Source organism: Pelophylax lessonae, assembly GCF_965119305.1.
Source record: "Pelophylax lessonae genome assembly, chromosome: 4".
Taxonomy (NCBI): Eukaryota; Metazoa; Chordata; class Amphibia; order Anura; family Ranidae; genus Pelophylax; species Pelophylax lessonae.
The window spans coordinates 143,078,169-143,101,983 of NC_138771.1; the positions used below are offsets into that span (position 1 = coordinate 143,078,169).

The following is a 23,815-nucleotide window of genomic DNA, read 5'->3' on the forward strand; positions in this document are numbered from 1 at the left end:
TTAAAAAGAGTAAACACAGTTGATTAGTAAAAAATGGCTTCAGCCAAACACTAACCATAAGTGAAAGAAAAGTTTTTGTGTTATCATTCATATTCTCTGAAAATGGACAAGAAATCATAAATTCTGCCAGAGTATGTTAACTTTTGAGCACAACTGTATGTTGGCCTTTCTCCAGTCTGGTGTGGAGATGTCTGGCTTTAAATGTCATAAAGGGGAAAAACTTGGCCTTGGCCATTCTGTTTCAAATACCTATAGCATCAGATGTTTTAGTAAAAGCTTTTTACAGGGTGTCATACAGATTATTCTGCCTTTACAGCCCCCTTGTTGCTTCTTACGCGCAAGGTTGTCTTTTGGGTGAAAATACTTTGACTTGTAGGTTATCGGAGTTGACTGCACCTTCCTGCAAGAAACCATTCTTAGTTTCTAACTAGATGGTGGTACTGAGGCCTCAGTCCTCTTTTTGTAATTAAGGGGGTTTCTTCCTTCCACCTGAATCAGGACATTGTTGTTATTTATTTGTCCTAATCCTTAGGATATAATGCTTTTCTTGTTCGTCGTTTTTCAAGCTCTTATTTATTTGAAGTATACTGCTTTATGTAGACAGTCCCTGTTTGTTCTAGCTCAGGGTCCTTGCAATGGTCAGGATGCCTATTTTTAGGTGGATGCATCAGTTAATTACTTATGCCCTCAGTTTTAGGGGCAAGGCTCCTCCTTTCCCAGTCAAGGCCCCTTCTTCCAGGAGAGTCAGTGCTTCCTTGGCTATTCAGCATCCAGCTTTTTCTTTTTTATCTATATCCAGCTTCTGTTGTTCACATTAGTAAGGCTGCTAACTGGTCATCTCTTCACATGTTTTAACAGGTAGGTGTACACACATCTGCGAATGTCAGTTTTGGGTGGGAGGTCTTTGAAATAAAAGAGCTCAATTCTTTTAGGATGCGTGGGTGAATGCCATCTGGTCCAGGTGCTTTATCCACCTTTATTCTGTCTAAATATTTCTGGACCATATCACTTTTGAGCCATTGTGGATCATTTGGGGCTGTGTGAATACCGTCCTCATTATGGTTATGAGCTCCCCCATGCTCCTTTGTATACACAGAGCTGAAAAAAGTATTTAATGCATTTGCCTTCTCTTTGTCCCCAGTCACCCACTCCAGATTATTTTGTAAAGGGCCTACATGTTTAGACCTGACCTTTTTACTTTTAACCACTTAAGGACCGAGCCTATTTTTGACACATTTTGTTCACAAGTTAAAATCAGTATTTTTTCCTAGAAAACAACTTAGAACCCCCAAACATTATATATATTATTTTAGAAAAGACTCTGGAGAATAAAATGTCGGTCATTGCAATCATTTTTGTCACGCGGTATTTGCGCAGCGGTCTATAAAGCGCCATTTTTTTGGAAAAATTTTGAAAAATCACATTTCACTGCATTTAAAAAATACTAAACAGTAAAGTTAGCCCATTTTTTTTGTATATTGTGAAAGAACATGTCACGCCGAGTAAATAGATACCCAACATGTTACGGTTTAAAATTGCGCCCCCCCGTGGGATGTCGACAAACTACGGTCAATAGAGATCTCAATCTGCGACGCTTTAAATTTATTTAACGGTTACCAGTTTAGAGGTAGAGTGTAGCTCTTTTTTTTAAATTATTGCTCACACTCTGGCGATCGCGACGATACCTCACATGTGTGGTTTGAACAGCGATTTCATTTGCGGCTCGACTTGCGTATACGTTTTTTTTTGTGCGCGAGCTAACGGTGACGGGGGCGGCTAAATTTTTTTTTTTTTTTTTTTCCCATTTATTTTATTTATTTTTTTAACTTTATTACAGTTTTAAAAAAAAAAAAAAAAATCTGATCACTTTTATTGCTGTCACAAGCAATGTAAACATCCCTTGTGACAGCAATATGTCGTGACAGGTACACTTTATGGAGGGATCGAGGGTCTAAAAGACCCTAGACCCCTCCACTACACTTCCCTGTATGCAAAATGCCAAAAACGGCGTTTTTGCATACAGCCGATTTTCAAATTTGCCGCCTTTTGCGGCACAGTAACCCGGAAGTGACGTCATGGACGCCGCCTCCGGGTTACGTCAACGGAGCCCCGATCGATGCTGTTTCCGGCATTCATCGGGACTCCATCCAGCCGGCGGACGCGCCGGCTGGGTGCTCGGGGCTCCCGGTGGGACGGGAGCCCCGAGCAAAGCCACGGAAGGCGGCGGGAGGGGGGGGGGACGTCCCCTCCCGCCCCCCCCGGGTACCGATCGAGCGGCTCCCGAGCCGCATCGGTCAGTACCGACGGAAAGCCAACCGTCGGCTTCAAACCACGGTACCGGAATGATGCCTCTAGCTAGAGGCATCATCCCGGTACACTACCGCAAAGTTTACTGACGTAGACCTACGTTAGTATGCGGTAAGTGGTTAATATATTTGAAGAATTATTTGGGGTTTGTCCTACTATCTTTTGTAATCTGTCTTTCATTTTGAATTTATGCGTCCTTGATTTCCTTTTTATATATTCTGTTATATTCTTTGTAACAATTAAACAATGATAGTGCTCCTTCATTTTTACATTTTTTTAAAAGCACATTTCTTATTATATATAGCTTTTTTAACTTTGTCCGTGAGCCACATAGGTTTTATTTTTAGCCTTTTAAACTTATTGCCCATTGGAATATACTTTGCAATGAGTTCACATACATTTTTGTTTTTGAAGAATTCCCATTTCTGTTCTGTGTTCATTGATGCCAATATTTCCTCCTAGTCTAAGTCTTGGAGAGCAGCCCTCATCCTTGGAAAATTTGCTCTCTTAAAGCGGTAGTATCCCGCTTTTTGACACTTTTACCTACAGGTAAGCCTATAATAAGGCTTACCTGTAGGTACAAATAATATCTCCTAAACCGGCACAGTTTAGGAGATATTTGCAGTGCATGCAGCCGCTCGCGCGAGCGGCGCATGCGCTCTGAAGGTCCGGGGGGACCTTCAATTAAGCTTGCCGGAAAATCACTCGCGCATGCGCGGGAGTGACGTCATCGCTGCTCCGGCCAATCATCGCGCCAGAGCCGTCTCTTCCGGCCAATCACCGCGCCGGAGCCGTCTCTTCCGGCCAATCACCGCACCGGAGCCGCCGAACCCGGAAGAGACGGCGAGGGATCATGGCAGCGCCCGCAGCGATGTCCGGGGCTCCGTGTCAGGGCTTCGTTCTAAGGTAAGCTACACATAATGGGCTAGTATGCGATGCATACTAGCTCATTATGCCTTTGTCTTGCAGGTTTTTTTTTTTTTTTAGGGTTTACAACCGCTTTAAACTTAAGTGTTTTTATATTTCCTGTATGCGTTTGTTGCTTACAGCTAAGATTAAATGAAATCATATTATGGTCACTGCTACCCAGATGTTCTTTTATATGAATATTGGTAATAAGCTCTGCATGGTTTGAGATTACCAGGTCCAGCAGAGCATTATTTCTAGTCGAGGCTTTAATAAACTGCACCATAAAATTGTCTTGTAATAGGTTTATAAATTTTTGCCCTTTAACTGTTCCAGCAGTGCCATTACTCCAGTCAATGTCTGGGTAGTTAAAATCCCCCATTATTATCGCTGTCTCCACCTCTTCATTAATACTGGGAGGTCTATAACAAACTGCAATGATAATCTTTGTATTACGCACACCCATGTACATTTCCACCCATACTGCTTTAGACTCATCACACTCATCAACTAGGTCCTCTTTCACATTCACTTTGAGATCACGTGTCTGATCATAGAGACAGACACCACCACCCCTCTGTTTTACCCTGTCTTTCCTAAAGAGATCATAGCCAGGAATATTAAAAGCCCAGTCATGTGGAGAATGAAGCCAAGATTCAGTAATACCAATTAAATAATAGTTCACCAGAGCTTCCAACTCACCTATTTTGCTTGGCAGACTTCTGGCATTGGTGAACAAACACTTTAATTCATTGTCACATTTTGCACACTTATTTTTCATATTTTTTTATTTTAATACAAATAGTACCATTTCCAATAGTTGTTTGTAACATGGGAACCTTCTTATGCTCTGCCATAGCTCTTCCCCACATCTTTTCCCATTCTACCCACCAATGGGGGCTGACCCCTGTCTGACCTGTCTGCCCCATTATAATTGAATTCACTCTCCCCCCTCAATCCTAGTTTAAATACTCCTCCAGCCTTCCGATAAACCTCTCCCCCAGTACAGCAGACCCCCTTCCATTTAGGTCCAAACCATCTCTAGCATAGAGGTTGTACCCAAATAAAAAGTCAGCCCAGTGCTCTTAAAACCCAAATCCCTCCTTCTTACACCAGGTCTTTAGCCATGCATTCAGCTGTCTAATCTCCCCCTGTGTTTCCTTTGTTTTGCATGGCACAGGTAATATTTCAGAGAATATCACCTTATAGGTCCTTTCCTTTAACTTGCAGCCTAGTTCATTAAATTGGTTCTTAAGGAGCCTCCACCTTCCATATATTCTGTCATTGGTTCCAACGTGGACCAAGAGAGCTGGGTCATGCCCAGCCCCTCCCAGTAATTTATCAACCCGGTCCACCACATCCCGAACCCTGGCACCAGGGAGACAGCAAACCATTCAGGCGATCTTGACGACAAATTATTTTTTCAGTCCTTCTGATTAGTGAATACCTTATTACCACCAACTGTCTAGGCCTACCTGCACTACCCCCACCACCTCTACTAGATGGCTTGCTCTCCTGGCTGTTAGGGATAGTAGTGACATCTAGGGCTTCCACCTCTGAGCTTGCTAATTCCACATATTCACCCAATTTGGCAAATATGTTAGAGGGGCTCAAACCCAGGGCTGGCCTTTTTTTCTGTGAGCCCCTACCTCTCCCTCTGACTGTATTAACCCATCTTCCTACCTGATAATCCTGACTTAACCCTCCACTCTCCCCAATATCCCCACTAGCCACCTGCTCAGCAAGCAGAGGACCACTTTCAAGGTTGTCAGTTCTGCCCAGTGTTGCAATTTGCTCCTCCAGATCCCTAATGTGAGCTTCCATAGTGGAGAAAGATCTGGATGTTCTGGTAGATCATAAGTTTAATCTTAGCATACAATGCCAAGCTGCAGTTTCCAAAGCAAGCAAGGTCCTTTCTTGTATTAAGAGAGGCATGGACTGCAGAGAGAGAGATATGATTTTGCCTCTGTACAAATCATTAGTAAGACCTCATCTGGAATATGCAGTTCAGTTTTGGGCACCAGTTCTCAAAAAGGATTTCGGGGAACTGGAGAAAGTGCAGAGAAGAGCAACCAAACTGATAAGAGGCATGGAGGAGCTCAGCTATGAGGAAAGATTAGAGGAACTGAATTAATGCTCTCTTGAGAAGAGGATTTTAAGGGGGGGATATGAGTAAAAAAACATAAGGGGTCCATATAGTGAACTTGGTGTTGAGTTATTCACTTTAAGGTCATCACAGAGGACAAGGGGGCACTCTTTACGTCTAGAGGAAAAGAGATTTAGTCTCCAAATACGGAAAGGTTTTTTCATTGTAAGAGCTGTGAAAATGTGGAATAGACTCCCTCCAGAGGTGGTTAGTAGATTGCTTTAAAAAAGGCCTGGATTGTTCCTGAGGTGTACATAATATAACTCGGTACTAATATTTATAGGTAAAGTTGATCCAGGGAATATCCAATTGCCTCTCGAGGGGATCAGGAAGGAATTGTTTCCCCTGCTGTAGCAAATTGGATCATGCTTTGCTGTGGTTTCATCGCCTTCCTCTTGATCAACTGCGGGTATAGGATTGTGTATATGGGATTGTATGTTTGTGTTTTCTTTTTTGTTTTTTATTGGTTAAGCTAGATGGACTTGTGTCTTTTTCAACCTGACTAATTATGTAACTATGTCTTTGCAGCCAGTTTTATAATGGGTTCCCTAATTTCTGTTTTGGGTTTTAGGTCTATTGGCCTTGTTGCTGCATTGGTAAACCCCCATGTTCAGTGCTTTGGGACATCAAAATTATTGCTCAATATGAAGTGCCCCGTATCCTATGATGTACCTTAAAGGAGTTGTAATGTCAGAAAGTTTTTAATCTTAATACATTCTATGCATTATGATAAAAAGCCTTCTGTGTGTAGCAACCCTCCTCAGCCCCCCCTAACACTTACCTGAGGTCCCTCTCTGTCCAGCCATGTCTATGAGTGTCTCAGCTGTCCAAGATTCTCCCTCCTAATTGTATGAGGCACAGCAGCGGCGCTATTGGCTGCCACTGCTGTCAATCAAAGCCAACTAGCCAATCAGGAGAAAGAGGGGGTAGGGTTGGTTCAGGGCTCCGTGTTTGAATAGACACAGGGAGCTGTGACTCAGCTCGGTGCCCCCAAAGCAAGCTGCTTGCTGTGGGGGACACTAAACAGGAGGGAGGGGCTAGGAGAACAGAGGAGGGACCCAAGAAGAGGAGCATCCAGGCTGCTCTCTGCAAAACCAACTGCACAGAGCAGGTAAGTATAACATGTTTGTTTTTTTTTATAGGAGAAAAAGGGGACTTTACAATCACTTTAAGGAAATTAAGATTTTTTGTAAAATCCTTGGAGTAAATCACATGACACAGGGATCCCCCCCCCCCCCTCTCTTTCCAAATTACTTGCTACAAAACTGAGGCTTAGCTGAGCTGGGAGGGGTTATGCCTGGGCAGGGAATTCCTGTCTTTTTTTGGCCATTCATCTGAAGGTGAAAGCATTACCAAGTAGTCATGCATATGAAGTGCCCTGTGTGCTATGATGTACTCCTAGAAAATAATTTTACAGGTAAACCAAACATCCTAATGTTTTATTATATAATGTGTTCCTTTTTTTGCATTCAGTATTTTTTACTTTTATTACTTTATTTACCAATGTTTACAATAACAGGTAAACAAGTCAAAGTCACAAATAAGAGACAAAATAAAAATATACAAAAAATGAAAAACATTTGGTTACTCAGGCCACCCATTGGATTAAGAGTCAACATTAATGGTATGGTACAGGATTACATTCAACACTTGTCTCAGACAGAGTGTAGGAATCAGACATCAACAAGTTTACCATTGTTAGATAGAAGTCATTTATCCCATTTATTATGACATTATGACATGATAAAAAATGTTTCCAGGAGAAATCATGGCCAAGTTGTTTCGAGAAAAAAAAGCTTTTAAAAAATGTATTTCTTGTCACTCTGAACAAAAAGAAGAAGCAAAATAATTGGAAAACGATCAGCAGGAAAAAAATAGCTAAGTTAATTAGGGCTGAGTAAAGGAGGTATAAACCCTGGTTTTATGTTTTTTTTTTGTTAATAAAAATAACAAACATGCCTATACTTACCTGCTCTGTACAATCGTTTTGCACAGAGTAGCCCTGATCCTTTTCTTCTTGGGTGCCCTGCCGGCACTCCAGGCCCCTCCACTTCATCTTGTGTCCCCACGGAAAGCTGCTTTCCCTTTCGGGCTTGCTCCCGAGTCCCGCTGCTGCGTCCAATGACACAGACAGCAGGGCATGGCCCCCCCCCCCCCCGCTCCCGTGTCACTGGATACTATTGACAGCAGCAGGAGCCAATGGCTCCTGCTGCTTTCATTCTCTCCTATGAGGAAAGAGACAGGGGCTAGAGCTGCTGCGCTCGTGCACGCCGCTGGATCGGATCGGGCTCAGGTAAGAAAAAGGGGGGGGGAGTATGGGGGGGAGCTGCAGCACAGAAAGTTTTTCACCTTAATGCAAAGCCACTGAGAGATGGAGGCCCAGCACAAGAAGCCAAAAAACTCTACTGCAAGTGTGTAGGTGCTTATAGGAGGAGAGAACAGAAAGGATCAATCAATGTCCAATCAGCAGACTGGGAATGTGTTTCTGACTAGTGTTCTGTAAATTTACTCCTCTTTGTACAGTACAGCTCACACAAAGTGGGAATCCCCTGTGTTAGCAGTACCTTGATGTTACAGTTTTTTATAAACGTAAACCATTATGATTCAAGGTACATGTTTTGCATCTGTTATTTTAATGTCTGAAAGAAAAACTGTCTGTATTGTCCAAATATATTCTTTTATTATCAAACCAATTCTAAAAAGAGAACAATAAGCTTTCCTTTCAGACCCCTTTGCAAAGGAAGCGAGTAGGGAACAGTGTTTGTCCTAAACTGACTCTTTCTTTGTCTATTCCTTATAGGAGAGCTGTGCTCGGGTTCTTCTTTTCCGTGGAGCAAGTAAAGAAATTCGGAATTTCAACAACCAAACAGCGTTCCAGGTAAGGGCAGGTATTCAGTGCACCTTATGCAAACTTTAGTTGAGTTGGAAAACTGCTGTATTTTAGGATCATTGGCCTTTGCACTGGGTAGGCAACCATTTGAAAATGTTGGAAATGTCTGTACAGTTGCAAAAAGTTGTGGTGTTGTGTCTTTCTGAATGTGCCTTAGATAACGGATATGTCACATGTATATATACTGCATGTATATTACTTAAAATTCTTATATATAGTACATGTGTCTATGTAGGAGGTACCAATAGATTTTCACTGCTATATTGTAATAAAAAATATAATTCCTGGTAAAGAATATTAAATACTATACTTGGAAGAGAATGCGTTGTTGCACGGATAATAATAGTAGTATAATGAGTGTGTAGGTGAAAGGGTAAAACTGCAGGTTGTTACAAGGACACCCATGCTGTCTCTGTGATAAGAAGATAATCTATGCCTATCTAGATTATCCTGTATTAATCTGGATTACTGTCAGCCTGGTGACAAAACCCCTCCCTTACTATCACCATCTGTTAGGACACAACATCATATTTCACATATACTGTTTACTTATATATCAATGCTGCAGTAATTATGAAACAGGCATGATTTTGTACAGTATTTAGATTCCAGTTATATGGCATAGAGGGTAAGAGATCTGTACAGAGAATTGAAGTAAGAATAAGAATAGTAGATTTGTGTTTGTACATCTTTAATGGATGCATTTACAGTATATCAGGTGCTTCATAGTCATAGCAGAAGTCTATAGGATCAAGTGAACGTTTACAAAGTGCCTAGAGAGTATGGTGTAATTAGAAGAGTACTGAGGTATTTCCAAGGTGCACTGTGTGTAGGTAGAAGATATGGAAAATCTCAGTCCTGTGGGAACTCTGTGTTAAAAGCCAAATGTCACAGACTCTACACATTTATTCAGTGGTTTTCACATAATGTCCATGCCATGCAACAAGCATGTGTTTGGTTGAACTTATCTAAAGAGTTCTTGTTAATGATATTGCACAGATATTGCAGATATAGCAGTACAATCCTTCTATACTGTAACTGAATGCATAGTACTCTGGCCATAAGCATATCAGCACCAGGAGTCCGGCCGTGGTAGTTTTTGGTGCAAGCAGTGCTGAGAACTAGTTTGCATGTATAGTACAGCTGCCCAGAGTTTTCCAAAGTGACAAACTGTCCTCCACACTTAACCACTTTAGCCCCTGGAAGAATTTGCCCCCTTTCTGACCAGGCCCTATTTTCCGATTCGGCACTGCGTTACTTTAACAGACAATTGCGCCGTCGACACTGTACCCAAATGAAATTTTTGTATTTTTTTCCCCACAAATAGAGCTTTCTTTTGGTGGTGTTTGATCACCTGTGCGATTTTTAATTTTTGCGCTATAAACAAAAAAAGAGCGACAATTTTGAAAAAAAAAAAAAAACATTTTTCACATTCTGCTATATGACATTCCCAAAAAAAAAAAAATAAAAATCTAAATTTTTTAACATTTTAGGCCAATTTGTTTTCTGCTATATATTTTTGGTAAAAAAAATTGCAATAAGCGTATTTTGATTGGTTTGCGCAAAAGTTATCGCGTTTACTTACTACAGGAAAGATTTATGTCATTTTTATTGTTTTTTTTTTTTTTTTTACTAGAAATGGTGGTGATCTGCGATTTTTTGCGGGACTGCGACATTGCCGTGGACAGATCGGACCCCTAACTGACATTTTTTACACTTTTAGGGGGACCAGTGACATTCTTACAGTAATCAGTGCTAAAAATATGCACTGTTACGGTAATAATGACACAGGCAGGGAAGGGGTTAATAATGTGGGTGATCAAGGGGTTAAATGTATGCCTCATGCTTACTGACGTGTGGGGGGGGGGGGGTTCTGTGACAGACACAGAGATCGCAGTTTCAGCTATGCTGAATCTGCTGATCTTTTCATGTTCTTTGTTTACATAAGCAGGCGGGTCTTCTCACCGTTTCCCCGACGGTCGGGGGAGGGCAGCGACAATCGGAGCCACTCCTCCCGCGGCCGGACACACGCTGTGTCTAAACACGGGCAATCCAGTGACGTAGGTCTATGTCGCTGGACCCAGGGGAGCCGCACTGCCGGCGTAATATTACTGTTGGCGGTCGGCAAGCGGTTAATCATGCTTTTAACACTTAATTCACACCTAACTGAACGTTTATACTTACCATCCACTAATGCAGGTCCTTAAGGCTGGTGTCATATGGTCGACTGCTGCTAGAGATCCTGCAATTGGCAATGTGTCAAAATTGCTAGTGGCATCAATGCTAAAGATAGGCATATACTGTATATGTGTTAACGGCTTACTTTACAAAGAATTGAAATGGTGGGCTGGTCATTGCACATTAAGCACTATAAATGTACAGGCAGTCCCCGTGTTACAAACATCCGACGTACATATGACGTACATATGACTCCATATTACTCCTACCCCTAGGAAGTGAAATTCCCTCCTGTAAGAGTTCTCATGGGAAAAAGCTTTATCACCAATCCTTGTTTCCACAACAACTCAACATTTTCAAAATCTAATTGTCAAAGTGAGGTGAAATCTTCTGAACAGGGGCACAGACAGCAAAACAAAATTTACAGGGGGTGTTATCTTTTCCCCATGCTACCTGAAAAACTTATAAATTATTTTCTCTATCGTCCATTGACAGATGCAGCTTCCATACTTCTTATCTATTGGGTTATGCTGCCCCCTGCAGGAGTAGTTCTAGGCAGGAAAAAAGTAATTCTCCACGCCCACGGGGCTGTCCCCACAGGCATAACCCCACACCCTCTGCTTCAGCAAACCAGTTTGTTTCTGTCTAGAGAAAGAGTAGGACCTAGGGTTCCTGCTGGGACTTCGGTCTCAGTTTTTTATTCTTTTCAGAATATTTTGTTTTTATTTATCTTTACTCACTTTGCTAGTTAGTGTTCAGGGGGATCCTCCTGGTGATCTACAAGCAATGCCAGCTGGTGTTTCGCACTGGATAATCTAGATTCTTAAGGTCTCCCCAGCCTGGCCTACGAGCGTGAGCAGGTTATAGTCCCGCACTAGGCCTCGCTAGACGGAGCCCTTTTCTGGTGGGGACGAGCCTGTGAGTGGATGTCTCGCTGGGACACGGCGACCTCGAGTGCCCTGAGTCGCAGTGTACCCCTCAGCGGGCAGCACCCCCACTCAGAGTGGGAGGTGGTTATGCCCGTAGCGGAACCCACCCGGTCCATGGTATGGTGAGTAAATGTATTCCCCCTTGCCCCTCGGTGGCCTTGAGGGGATGTGGGTCCTCTCCTGGGGATAATAGGACCTGGACTTCCTAAAAGATCCCTATGGCCTGTCCGGTTACCCGGCCTGGTGCCCTGTCCCCCTTTCCTGCCCCCTGAGGGGTGCTATGGCTATGGTGCTAAATCCTTGAGGCCTTCATATTGGGTGTCCCTGACCGCATGGCACGCCGTGGGCGCTGCTATCTTTAGTGTGGGCAATGTAAAATATTTTTCCCATTGACTTGTATGGGGCAGCCATTTTCCCTGTGCTTCCTATTGAATTGCATTGGCAGCCATTTTTGTCTAGCCCTATGGAGCTACAGTCAGCGTGACCTTTCACATACCAGGCTGATGTTATTTCCTGTGACTCCCTCTTCTTGCTGCACAGTCGGATTCAGGAGGTTTCCACTGAAGGTGGTACAGTACTGGGGTCTTTGTGGGCATATCCCTGCACACTCTGCTGTCGGTGTATATTTAAAGGGGACTCCACAGACCGCGGCAATCGGCGGTGGAAACCCCGAGCCACGTTTTTAAAGTGATAATACTCCTTTTTTCTGGTTGCGTTCTTCCCACCCCTCATATCTACACTGCTTTGGGATGTCCCAATAGATAAGAAGTATGGAAGCTGCGTCTGTTAATGGACAATAGAGAAAACTGGATTTTTGTAAGAACTTACCGTAAATCCGTTTCTCTGAAGTCCATTGACAGACGCAGCACCCGCCCATCTGTTATGGGGATGGTTTTTGTATCTTCTTTACTGCTTACAATGAAACTGGTTTGCTGGAGCAGAGGGTGTGGGGTTATGCCTGTGGGGACAGCCCCGTGGGCGTGGAGAATTACTTTTTTCCTGCCTAGAACTACTCCTGCAGGGGGCAGCATAACCCAATGGATTAGAAGTATGGAAGTTGCGTCTGTCAATAGACTTTAGAGAAACAGATTTTACGGTAAGTTCTTACAAAAATCAATTTTTTTTTTGTGTCTGGGGTTACACTTAAAAAATGTACCTGTTCCAACTCGCATACAAATTCAACTTAAGAACAAACAGAACCTATCTTGCTTGTAACCCAGGGACTGCCTGTTTTGTAGTTTTTTTTTTAACTCCTAATTTTTACTTCTTTTCATTAATATGACTTCAGAATGCTTTCTCCCCAGTAACCACTGTGCCTGATTGCTGGCCCAAAAACTTTCTTCTGTTGTGCCCATTTGACCATGTAAAGCAAATTATGTCCTTTTGCAACACGATACATGGACATGCTGGCCATTTTGAACATCATTCTTATTATGCCATGTATGTTCAAGGGTGGATAAAGAAGGGATTACTTATATTCTTTCTGAAATATTAACATATTTTTTTAAATTGTGCTAATACAAGAGAAAACTGAGTTATGGGTGGACACCAGAATGTTCTACTAATCATTAATTTCCTTTGGCCTCTAGGGATATAAGTGGGAAAATCTTTTCCTGAGAGTCTAAAGTTAGGTCATCCACAGCTAGGACTCCATAACACAAGTGATTTCATATTACAACATTTTTTGTGCTAAGCTCAGGGTCATGTAGGGTTTCCTACTTCAAGCTGTTGGAGCACTTGTCATTGCACATAGGATTGTTTAAACTTTTTTAATATTCTTTCTATTAGTTGATGTTTTATTGGATTTACTTATCAGCTAAACCAGGTTAAGGATTATGGCAAGTCCCAGTGGTGTTTAGGTGTTTTAGAGATGTACAGACATCTGTCTGTCTGTTTTTCTCAGTGAGAATATGAATAGCCTAAAGATATCCATAGACATTAGCCGAGTCCCCTTATGCGATCATTTTGTAATGTCTAGGAGTTACCTGAAAACCTAGCTGGCAGAGACTTATCAGGGTGAAACCTGAAAAGGGATACGTTTCAGTCTAATAAGACTGCTGTAGAAGTGTCTACAGTGTGATTCCCTCCTCTCTCGCTCTTGCAACCTACAAAAAATAAATTATATTCAAGTATGTATACCTGACTCAAAAAATACCTTCTATTGCTCCCAACCTTGCCAAATTTCCAAATACCTTTTTTTTTTTTTTTGGTACTGTGATTTAACTTTCTGTTAGAGGGTGGCTATGTTTGATCTCGATGGTCCCATTGTAGGTAGAAACATAGCCACCCTCTCTTGCTCGCTCCCAAGGTGGACTGTGGAATATGGGCTATGGCAGGGGCAGGCAACTTTTGAGAGGGAAAGATCTACTTTATCAAGATCACCGTTCATTTTTTAACAAATTAACTAGCAAGGCCTAACTAAATAGTAAAAAGAAAATTAGAAAAATATAATAAAACAAATGTTACTGTAAAAATAAAAGCTTAGCTAGCCTTAAAAGTGGACAGTGTCAGTCAGTAGAGCAGTGGACAATGTCAGTAGGGCAGTGGATGGTACGTGGACAGTGTCAGTAGCATAGTGGATGGTGTCAGTAGGACAGAGGATGGTGTCAGTAGGACAGTGGAAGTGTCAGTAGGGTAGTGGACAGTGTCAGTCAGTAGAGCAGTAGATGGTGTCAGCAGGGCAGAGTTTGGTGTCAGTAGGGCAGTGGACAATGGCAGCAGTTTTTTTTATTGTTTTATTTTTTTATGTGTTATTTATTTTTTTCCAATTGATTATTTATTATTTGTTACAATTTATTTTTTTTCTTATTTACAATTTTTTTTTTTTTTTTTTGCAGGGGTCTAAACAGACCTCTGATGTCTCAGTTTTGAGACAGAGAAAGGAGATTGAGGAGACACTCCTCAATCTCTATCTCTGAAGGCTCGGCTGCACAGAATAAATGAACTTAGGAAGAGCTCTGCACTGTCTCCCTGTTCATTCACAAACAGAAAAAATAAAGTTTACTCTACTTCAATCATGAATGAGCACAGTGCTGATCCCTTACTGTGTTCATTCAGAAAGTGAAGGGGCCATTCAAGTGAGATTAGAGATTTGATCACCTGTGATTCTTCCCATGTAGTATACATCTTGGAATGTCCATGTTAGATGCAATATGTGGGGAGAGCCACGAGGTATTTGAAAACTAGAATAGGGGAACAAAATTATAATATCAAAAAAGATAAAGATACACAAAGCGTATCCAGGCAATTTAAACTACAAAATAATAGTTTAACTTACCAATCAACTCACCTTTCATGGGATGGAAAAAATTGAAGGACACTGGAGAAGCAGAGATAAAACTAAAGCGGTATCCCGAAGAGAAATCCATTGGATATATGAGATGGATGTTCTCCAGCCCAATGAGTTAAATATAGATATAGACCTGAATTGTTTCCTAACAAACTAAAGAGATAAATAGGGTACATGCCATCTTGGTCTATGATGGGACTAGAACCAAATGGGGGTTCAGCTCTGGCTGTAGATAGAAGATGGCATTATCACATAGGTAGTTTTCAGCAAGAGACTCCCTTTTTCTGTGAAGGGGTAATCAGACATTGATAGTTTAAGAAGGAAAAATAATAATGGAAATATTTATTTTTAATGAATTTTGGTTAATTGCTCCATGTCATGGTGGAGAGTATCCCTTTCATTTTGATGGTAACATGCTCAGCTGACAGAAGAACTTCATATGTATAATAGTTTGGTAAATAAATATATTTTTGTGTGATATAAATAGATATCTAAATGAGGAATGTTTTTGTCTATTGCTGATAAAGTATGGTCTTAGAAGTGCATTAGCAATTTAATGTTTTAGAATTGCACTGTTAGAGCATAGGGTGGCAATCATCCCTCTATAAAGATGGCGCGGCATGTCTAGTCGTCCTGTCGCTCCGTGATGACGTCACATGACAAAATGCGTAGGGCGGGGCAAGGACGCTGACATCACTGTGCAACCTGTATCGTAATCGAGGTCTGCAGAGAGACCAGAGATGAGCTTATTATAACAATCAGCAGTATGCCCTAGTGTCGGGAGGACACTTTTGGCATGTGAGTGTATCTAATGTGTTTTTAAAAATAAAAGCCTCTTTTTACTATTTACGCGATGGGAGCTTTCTTCCATTTCTTATTCCATTTCTCTGGCACTGAGCGCTGTGGTTTAAATAAGAAGAAAGTGGATGGGAGCCTGATTGGAGTGGAAGTTGTGTTTGCTGGATATTCTTTGGCGGTGGTATTCTTATGCTGGTTTATAATTTGACCAGCCTGGGGCTCTGGTGGTGAGTGATATTTAGTTAGAGAGGTGACGGATTCACTTGAGGTGCTGCACTATGGATGGACATGCTTTTAACATTGGATATCACATGTGTTTGAGGATATTACAAAACATTTTGAAGGAAGAATTTTTTAGCTTGAACTTTTTTCTTTTTGCTTGAACCTTATTTATTTTTTAATTGTAGTGACACATACAACAGATGGTCCTTTTTTTTTGGTGTCACTTTAAGACTCTTTGCTGGCTCACTTTGCATCAGTCACTTTATATTTGTATTGTGCTTTATTTTGCATTTTTTGTTTAAAGTGTTTTCGATCGAGTCCACTACTGGTTTGAAAATTGTTCGTTTCGGAGCAAAAAATCCGACATGTTGGTTCATTTTTTTGGCATAAATTTTGCATTTTGAGAATCGAAATTAGCTTACTAACGTTTTGAAAGTCGAACGATCAAGCATATCAAGCACTTTTTCAAACGATTTTCTAACCGTGTATGGCCAGCATTAAACTACACAGACGGCTGAACCCATTGTCATCCACCTGACAACAAAGTGCTCAGTTTTGGGTTGGCTTGCACTTTAAACTTGTGCAGATTTAATATAATTGCTATCTGATTTTTCTAGATCTAGATCCCTCTGTGCTTTATAATTAATGAAAGGTGTACAGGAAATTGTTTAGAGCTTTCTGAGAGGGAGAAGAAAGGACAAAAGATACAGAAAGTGTGGGATGAGTGGGGGCTGACAGGCTGAAAGTGTTTTATTAGAAAACAAACATTACTAAATGTACATATAAATGAATAGCATAGATTTTTTTTGCTGTATGATTTAAGCTTTATAGATTTATTGTGACTTGTATTACGTCTTAGCATCTTTGTAGACTGTGCATTACCTTGTATAAGACTTGGTTTAGTAAACGTCAGCAATTTCCCTGTGCTTCTGCTATTGTTAGGAGAGAGGTGGATTCCAAGTGACAGAATGGGAAACTATACCTATGTACAGTGGGGAAAATAATATTTTGATCCCTGCAGATTTTGTAAGTTTGCCCACTTACAAAGAAATGAAGGGTCTATCATTTTTATCACAGGTGCATATTAAAGCGTAACTCCACATTTGTTGAGAAAAAAGCATTCCCTCCTGGGTGATCTATGTACATTACAAGGATTATAAAAAACCCTTGTTGCAGATTCCTACCTTTAGTTATTCTAAAGAAATCACTGTTTGTTCCTCTGTGCTGAGTGGGACTAATGGAAATGGTTTCCTAATCATCAATCAGCTGCAGCAGCTGCAGAGCACTATTGAGGAAAGCTGCTGGGCCTGCATTCTTTTAGACGTGTTCCTATTTGGAGTATCTCACCAAAAATTACATTTCTCTTTCGTTCATTGACAGGACATTGACTGGAGGTGGAACAGCTTCCCCCTGCCCTTGCGAGCTGGTGTACCAGTTGGTCCAGGAGTTGCAGTTTGTCTGTGTTGCATCTCTGGATGCGGCTCCCTTGGTTTCTAGGCTGTCCATTACAGCAGTGGTCCTTTGGCGCATGATATGGCTGAAATGCTGGTCTGCATCACCAGTCTTCCAAGACGGCATTATATGTTCTCCCCTTTTGGAGGATCGCCTGTTTGGATCTTCCTGGATGATATCCTTAAGGGTCTTACAGGGGGGAAAAGTACTCTTCTTCCACAGGCTGCCAGGGGCGAGGAGTCTCATCACAGAGAGCGAGTTCTTCCAGACCTGTAGACAAGCCCTCTTCTGCCTGAAGGGGCACCCTCACCCATGTCTGAGGTAGGGGGGCGTCTTCGCTTCTATCCGGACCCATGCACTTCCTGATTCAAGACAGGTGGGTCCAACAGCTGATCCAGTCCAGCTACAAGATCGGGTTTCAGTCTTATCCTCCAGTGAGGTTCTTTCCTTCCAGTCTGCGTTTGTCCCCAGACTGCCTGCGGGATCTCTTCAGGGAGGTGCAAGTCCACTGCAAGTGGTGATTGTTCCAGTTCCAAAATCAGAACTTTTTCAATGTTTCTAGTCAAACCTTTTTACAGTTCCCAGAATACAAGACATGGTACGTCCAATCCAGGACCTCAAGGCCTTGAACCGCTTGTGCGGGTACAGATGTTCTTAATGGGGTCCATTGGTACAGTAGTGGCATCCCCACATCAAGGACACCTACGTTTATATTTCATTATATGTTGGTCATCAGTGTTTTCTTCACTTGCCATGGGTGAGGAGCATGCTCAATTCATGGTATTACTCTTTGGTCACTTCAGCTCCTCGGGTATTCACAAAAGTGTTGGCATTCTAGTGGCAGCGGGGGATTGCGGTACTGGGTACCTGGACTATCTTCCTCTACGAGCAGTCGGAGACTGCTCTAAAGGACAACCTGGAGATTACTGTGCGGACTCTGTAGGAGTTTGGTTGGAAATCGAACTTCCAAAAATCTGCTCTGGTTCCGTCCACCAAGTTGGACTATCTGGGTCTGACTCTGTATCGGCTTCAGCCAGGGTGTTTCTTTCCAGGGGAACAAAAACTCCAAAGCTGCAGGATGTGACTCGGCTCCTGTTGTTCAGCAGTCGGTTATCTTTCTGAACTTGCTTGCGGGCGTTGTGCCTGATGGTGTCTACCTTCGAGGCAGTTCATAGTTAGTTACATAGTTTGTGAGGCTGAAAAAAGACATCAGTCCATCCAGTTCAACCTATGATGTGTGTGTTTGCTGTTAACCGTACATTGTATACCCCTGTATGTTGGGGTCTTTAAGGTGACTGTCTAATAGTTTTTTGAAACTATCGATGCTCCCTGCTGATACCACTGCTTGTGGAAGAGAATTCCACATCCTTACTGCTCTGACAGTAAAGAATCCCTTACGTAATTTAAGGTTAAACCGTTTTCCCTCTAGTTTTAGTGAGTTACCATGTGTCTTATTGTATTCCCTTTCTCTGAAAAGTTTGTTCCCTATGCTAGGGTCATCCCCAGTACAGTATTTGTACATTGATATCATATCCCCCCTCAAGTGTCTCTTCTCCAGGGAGAATACGTTCAATGCCTGTAGTCTTTCCTCATAGCCGAGATCCTCCATTCCCCCAACTATTTTCGTTGCCCTTCTCTGGACTCTCTCCAGCTCCAGCAAATCCTTTCTGAGGACCGGTGCCCAGAACTGGACGGCATACTCCAGATGTGGCCGCACCAGGGTCATGTAGAGTGGGAGAATAATCTCTTTATTTCTGGAGTGCATTCCCTTTTTTATACATGCCAGTATTTGGTTGGCTTTGCTTGCAGTGGCTTGGCATTGCATGCCACTGCCAAGCCTGTTGTCCACTAGTACCCCCAGGTCCTTTTCCATCTTAGATTCACCCAGAGGTTACCCCCCCCCCCTGGTGAGTAGCTTGCTTTCGTGTTTCTGATGCCCAAGTGCATTACTTTACATTTTTCAACATTAAACCTCATCTGCCATATATTATTTTTTTCAGGTCCGCTTGTAAGGTTTCCACATCCTGCATAGAAGATATTGGCATGCTTAGTTTAGTATCATCCGCAAATACCGAGATTGTGCTAGATATCCCATCCTCTAGATCGTTTATGAATAAATTAAACAGGATTGGCCCCAGGACAGAACCTTGGGGGACCCCACTTTCCACACCTGCCCAATCCGAGTACTCCCCATTTATCACCACCCTCTGGACTCGCCCCTGGAGCCAGTTCTCTATCCAGGTACTTACCTTATGGTCCATACCTATGTACCTTAGCTTGTACAGTAAGCGTTTGTGGGGAACTGTGTCAAATGCCTTTGCAAAGTCCAGATACACCACATCCACAGGCTTTCCTTTATCTAGATGGCAACTCACTTCATCGTAGAAGGTTAATAGATTGGTCTGGCAAGAACGATTTTTCATGAATCCATGCTGGTTACTACTAATAATACCATTCTCATTACTAAAGTCTTGTATGTAGTCCCTTAACATCCCCTACAAAATTCTGCAGACTACTGATGTTAGACTGACCGGCCTATAGTTACCCGGGATATATCTCGGCCCTTTTTTAAATATTGGTACCACGTTGGCTTTTTTCCAATCAGCTGGCACCATACCCATCTGTAGACTATCCTTAAAGATCAAGAATAATGGTCTGGCTATCACTTGGCTGAGTTCCTTATGTACCCTCGGGTGCAAGCCATTCGGTCCCGATGATTTATTTATGTTAAGTTTATCTAGTTTAGTTTGAAGTCTATTTTCTGTTAGCCATGGGGGTACTTCCTGAAGTGTATTATTTAGTTTTGCATTACATGCTGGGTTAGTGTAACCCACAATTCTTTTGTGAAGACTGAAGACAAGAAATTATTTAACACTTTCGCCTTCTCTCTGTCCTCTGTGGCCAGATTCCATTTGTCGTCTTTTATGGGGCCAATGTGCTCTGGCCTCGCTTTCTTACTATTTATATATTTAAAGAATTTCTTGGGGTTTTTTTTACTCTCTTCCGCTATATGTCTCTCGTGTTCTATTTTAGCCGCCTTGATTTCTCCTTTACATTTCTTATTACACTCTTTGTAATGCTTAAATCCCGCCAATGACCCCTCAGCCTTGTATTTTTTGAAGGCCTTTTCTTTAGTATTAATATGCATTTTCATGTTGGAGTTTAGCCACCCAGGGTTCAGTTTTGCTCTTTTAATTTTATTTCCCTTTGGGATGCACTGGCCAATCCCTTTGTTTAGTATGCTCTTGAAGCACTCCCATTTTTCCTTTGTGTTCTTTGTTCCCAGGGTTCTATCCCATTTGATATTTTCTAGCGCAATTTTGGAAAGTTGGCTTATATTACCCTTGTGTTTCCTGTTACTATGATTAATACTGAAATTTATTGACCTATGGTCACTGTTTCCTAAGTTGCCCCGTATTTCCGTGAGCAGGTCTATATTGTTGGTAATCAGTAGGTCTAGTACCGCATTGTTTCTTGTCGTGCGTTCACCATCTGACCCATAAAATTGTCCTGCAAAACATTTAGGAACTGCCGAGCCTTGGATGAATGCGCAGTTCCTTCTGCCCAGTCTATATCTGGATAATTAAATTCCCCCATTATAATGACATTTTCCATCCTTGCTGCCAATCCAATCTGTGAGAGTAGGTCCGCTTCCCCCTCTTCCCTCTGTTTTGGGGGCCTATAGCATACACCCAATATTACTTTCCCCAAAGTGCCTTCCCTTTGAAGTTCTACCCATAGGGATTCTACCTCGTCCATAGCTCCATTATCAATATCATCCTTCATATTTACCTGTACACTGTTCTTAATATACAGACATACCCCTCCCCCTTTTTTACCTTCTCTATCTCTGCGATAAAGGGAATACCCCTGAATGGTCACCAGCCAATCATGAGAACTGTCTAACCAAGTCTCTGTAATCCCCAGAAAGTCTAAGTCCTCCTCATACATCAGCAGCCCCAACTCTCCCATTTTGTTGGCCAGGCTTCTAGCATTGGTATACAAATCTCGTAATTTTGTCCGGTTGCATACTATATTCTCATTCGATGTTGTTTTCAGGCTGCTCTTGTGATTTTTCCCCGTACCCACCTTGGATTTAGGAACTCTAAACACCCTACCACTAATGTGCCCATTTGTGCCTGCTGAACCTTGCTCCCTGCTGGCTAATTCTACAACTGTACCCTCCCCCCCATCGCCTAGTTTAAAAGCCCCTCTAACTTGTTGGCCATCTTCTCACCCAATACGGTTGCACCCTCCCCATTTAGGTGCAATCCCTCCCTACTAAAGAGCCGGTAGCCGACTGAGAAGTCGGCCCACTTCTCCAGGAACCTGAAACCCTCCTTACTACACCAGCTTCTCAGCCATTTGTTAACTTCCCTAATCTCCCGCTGCCTCTCTGGTGTGGCTCGAGGTACAGGTAGTATTTCTGAAAATACTACCTTGGAGGTCCTACTCCTCAACTTAGCTCCTAAGTCCCTGAAATCACTTTTTAGGACTCTCCCTCTGTACCGTGACAGCTGGGTCTTCTCCAGCCCCACCCAGTAATCTGTCCACCCGATCCGTGATGTGCCGAACCCAAGCGCCCGGTAAACAACAGACAGTTCGGCACATACGGTCTTTGTGACAGATTGTCCTGTCTGTCCTTCTAATAATTGAGTCCCCTACCACCAGAACCTGTCTTTCCTTTCCCTTTCTCACGTCCTCACTGGAGTAGTTCTTCCCCTGGCAGCTAGGGGCGTCGCTCTGCTCCAGCAATGCTGGTCCTTGACTGGTTTGCCCAACATCATGCAATGGGGCATATTTATTGGGGTGCACCAGCCCAGGACCGGCCTCCTTGCCTTGTTCCATTCTACCCTTTTCTAACTGTCACCCATCTACTCTGCTCTGATGCCTGCACCCTTGTATCTCCGCCCTCCTCTGTGCTGGCCCCTGCCTGCACCTGACGGGTACGGTCCCAGCTCTCCTTCAGTATGGACATTCTTTTCAGTGTTGCCAGTTGCTTCCCTTGATTCAGGACCTGAGCTTCCAGGGAAGCAACATGCTTACATTTTGTGCAGTTGTATTTGCCCTCGATCTCCTGATAGAGGAACGTATACATGCCACAAGATGTACACCGAATGGCATCTCCACACCTGCTGGGCATTGTACCTACTAATCTAATCTCATGGGGATTCAGTAATTCAAGTCTGTCCTGTGTGGCTGTCTTCTAGCTTCCTAACTCTACCTTCTCATCCTCTGGTACTCCGCGAAACTCACTGACACTCACGCAGTTACTAACACTCACGCAGTCACTGACGCTCACTGATGCTCACAGGCACTCACTGATGCTTACTGACACGCAGTCACTGACACTCACTGACACTCACGCAGTCACTGACACTCACTGACACCCACTGATGCTCACTGACGTTCACTGACACTCACGCAGTCACTGACACTCACTATCACGCACTGACAGTTCAGTTTGCACAGTTCCACTCGAGCCTCTACAAAAGGGAGATTCTTGCCAAGTGGGACAAGGATCCACAGTCTCTAGATAATTCTTCCTTCCCCTGTACTGGGCGGTGGTCCCCGTGGTTGCCAGCCTGTCCAAGTGGGGAGGTGTTTTGGGGGGTCTGGACTGTGGGGGAAGTCAAGACTACTGATCACTATACTGGAACTTCGGGCGATAAGATTTGTCTGGCTCTTTGGACAAATCGCCTTCAGGAGTGCCAGGTTGCACTTTTTTTTTAATGTGTTTGATGATAGGCTGCCTTAACACAGCACACGTTATTGTCTAGCATATTATGGGTTGTCGCGCCAGAAATATGTAAATTGCCTCTATGTAGGAGCTTTGGTAAATAGGAAAAGTCGCTGCTGCTTTTTCTGCTTGTACAGGGTGATTTGTCACCTGTCACTCTGCTATTGTATTTGTCCTGGCTGTCTCTGCTGCATTCTAGCTGTTTGGTTTGAGATCTTGCCTGGTTGGCTGGATTGTGTTCTGGCATGACTGACTGATTTGTGTCCTGGTGTAGTTGGCTGAGCAAAGTTTTGCCCTGGCTGGCTGGCCTGAATTTAGCTTGTCAGAGAAGTATATATTTTGGTCAGGACAGGGGTCAGGAGTAAATAACGTGGAGCACAGAGGACAGTAGTATGTAACACAGAGTGTAGGGGTCAGTAGTATGTAAAGCAGAATACAGGGGTCAGGGGTAAGTAATGTAGACTTTAGAGGTCAGAAGTATGTAATGCAGAGTTCAGAGGTCAGGAGTAAGTAACATAGTGCAGGGGTCAGAAGTATGTAATGTACAGTATAGGGGTCAGGTGTATGTACACAGAGTGCAGGAGTCAGAGTATTCAATGCAGAGTGGTGGGGTCAGTTATAATAATTTAGAGTGGTGGGGTCAGTGGTAAATAATGCAGGGGTCCAGTGAAAGAAATGCAGAGTTCAGAGGTCAGTAAACAATAAAGAAAAGTTCAGAAGTCAGAATGAAGTACTTGGGTCAGTAGTATGTAATGCAGAGTGCAGGGTCAGTAGTAAGTAATGCAGAGTGCAGGGATCAGTCATAGAAAGTAATGCAGAGTGGTGAGGTCATTAGTAAATAATGCAAGTAATGCAGAGTTTAGAGGTCAGTAGTAAAAAACGCAGAGTTCAGAGGTCAGTAATGCTAAGGTCAGCAATAAGGATTAAGTGCAGGAGTTAGTAGTAAATAATGTAGATT

The 23,815-nt window shown here is 42.7% G+C and overlaps 1 protein-coding gene across 5 annotated transcripts in view; it reads left to right on the forward strand.

Moving 5' to 3' along the window:
• SHANK3 (SH3 and multiple ankyrin repeat domains 3) overlaps positions 1-23,815 on the forward strand; it is a 669,097-nt gene that overhangs the window by 363,641 nt on the left and 281,641 nt on the right. For all 5 annotated transcript variants that reach the window (XM_082255276.1, XM_082255279.1, XM_082255275.1 and 2 more), the window contains exon 10: positions 8,160-8,237. In XM_082255276.1, the coding sequence (XP_082111402.1) occupies positions 8,160-8,237 (78 nt within the window). The remainder of the gene's footprint in view (positions 1-8,159; positions 8,238-23,815) is intronic.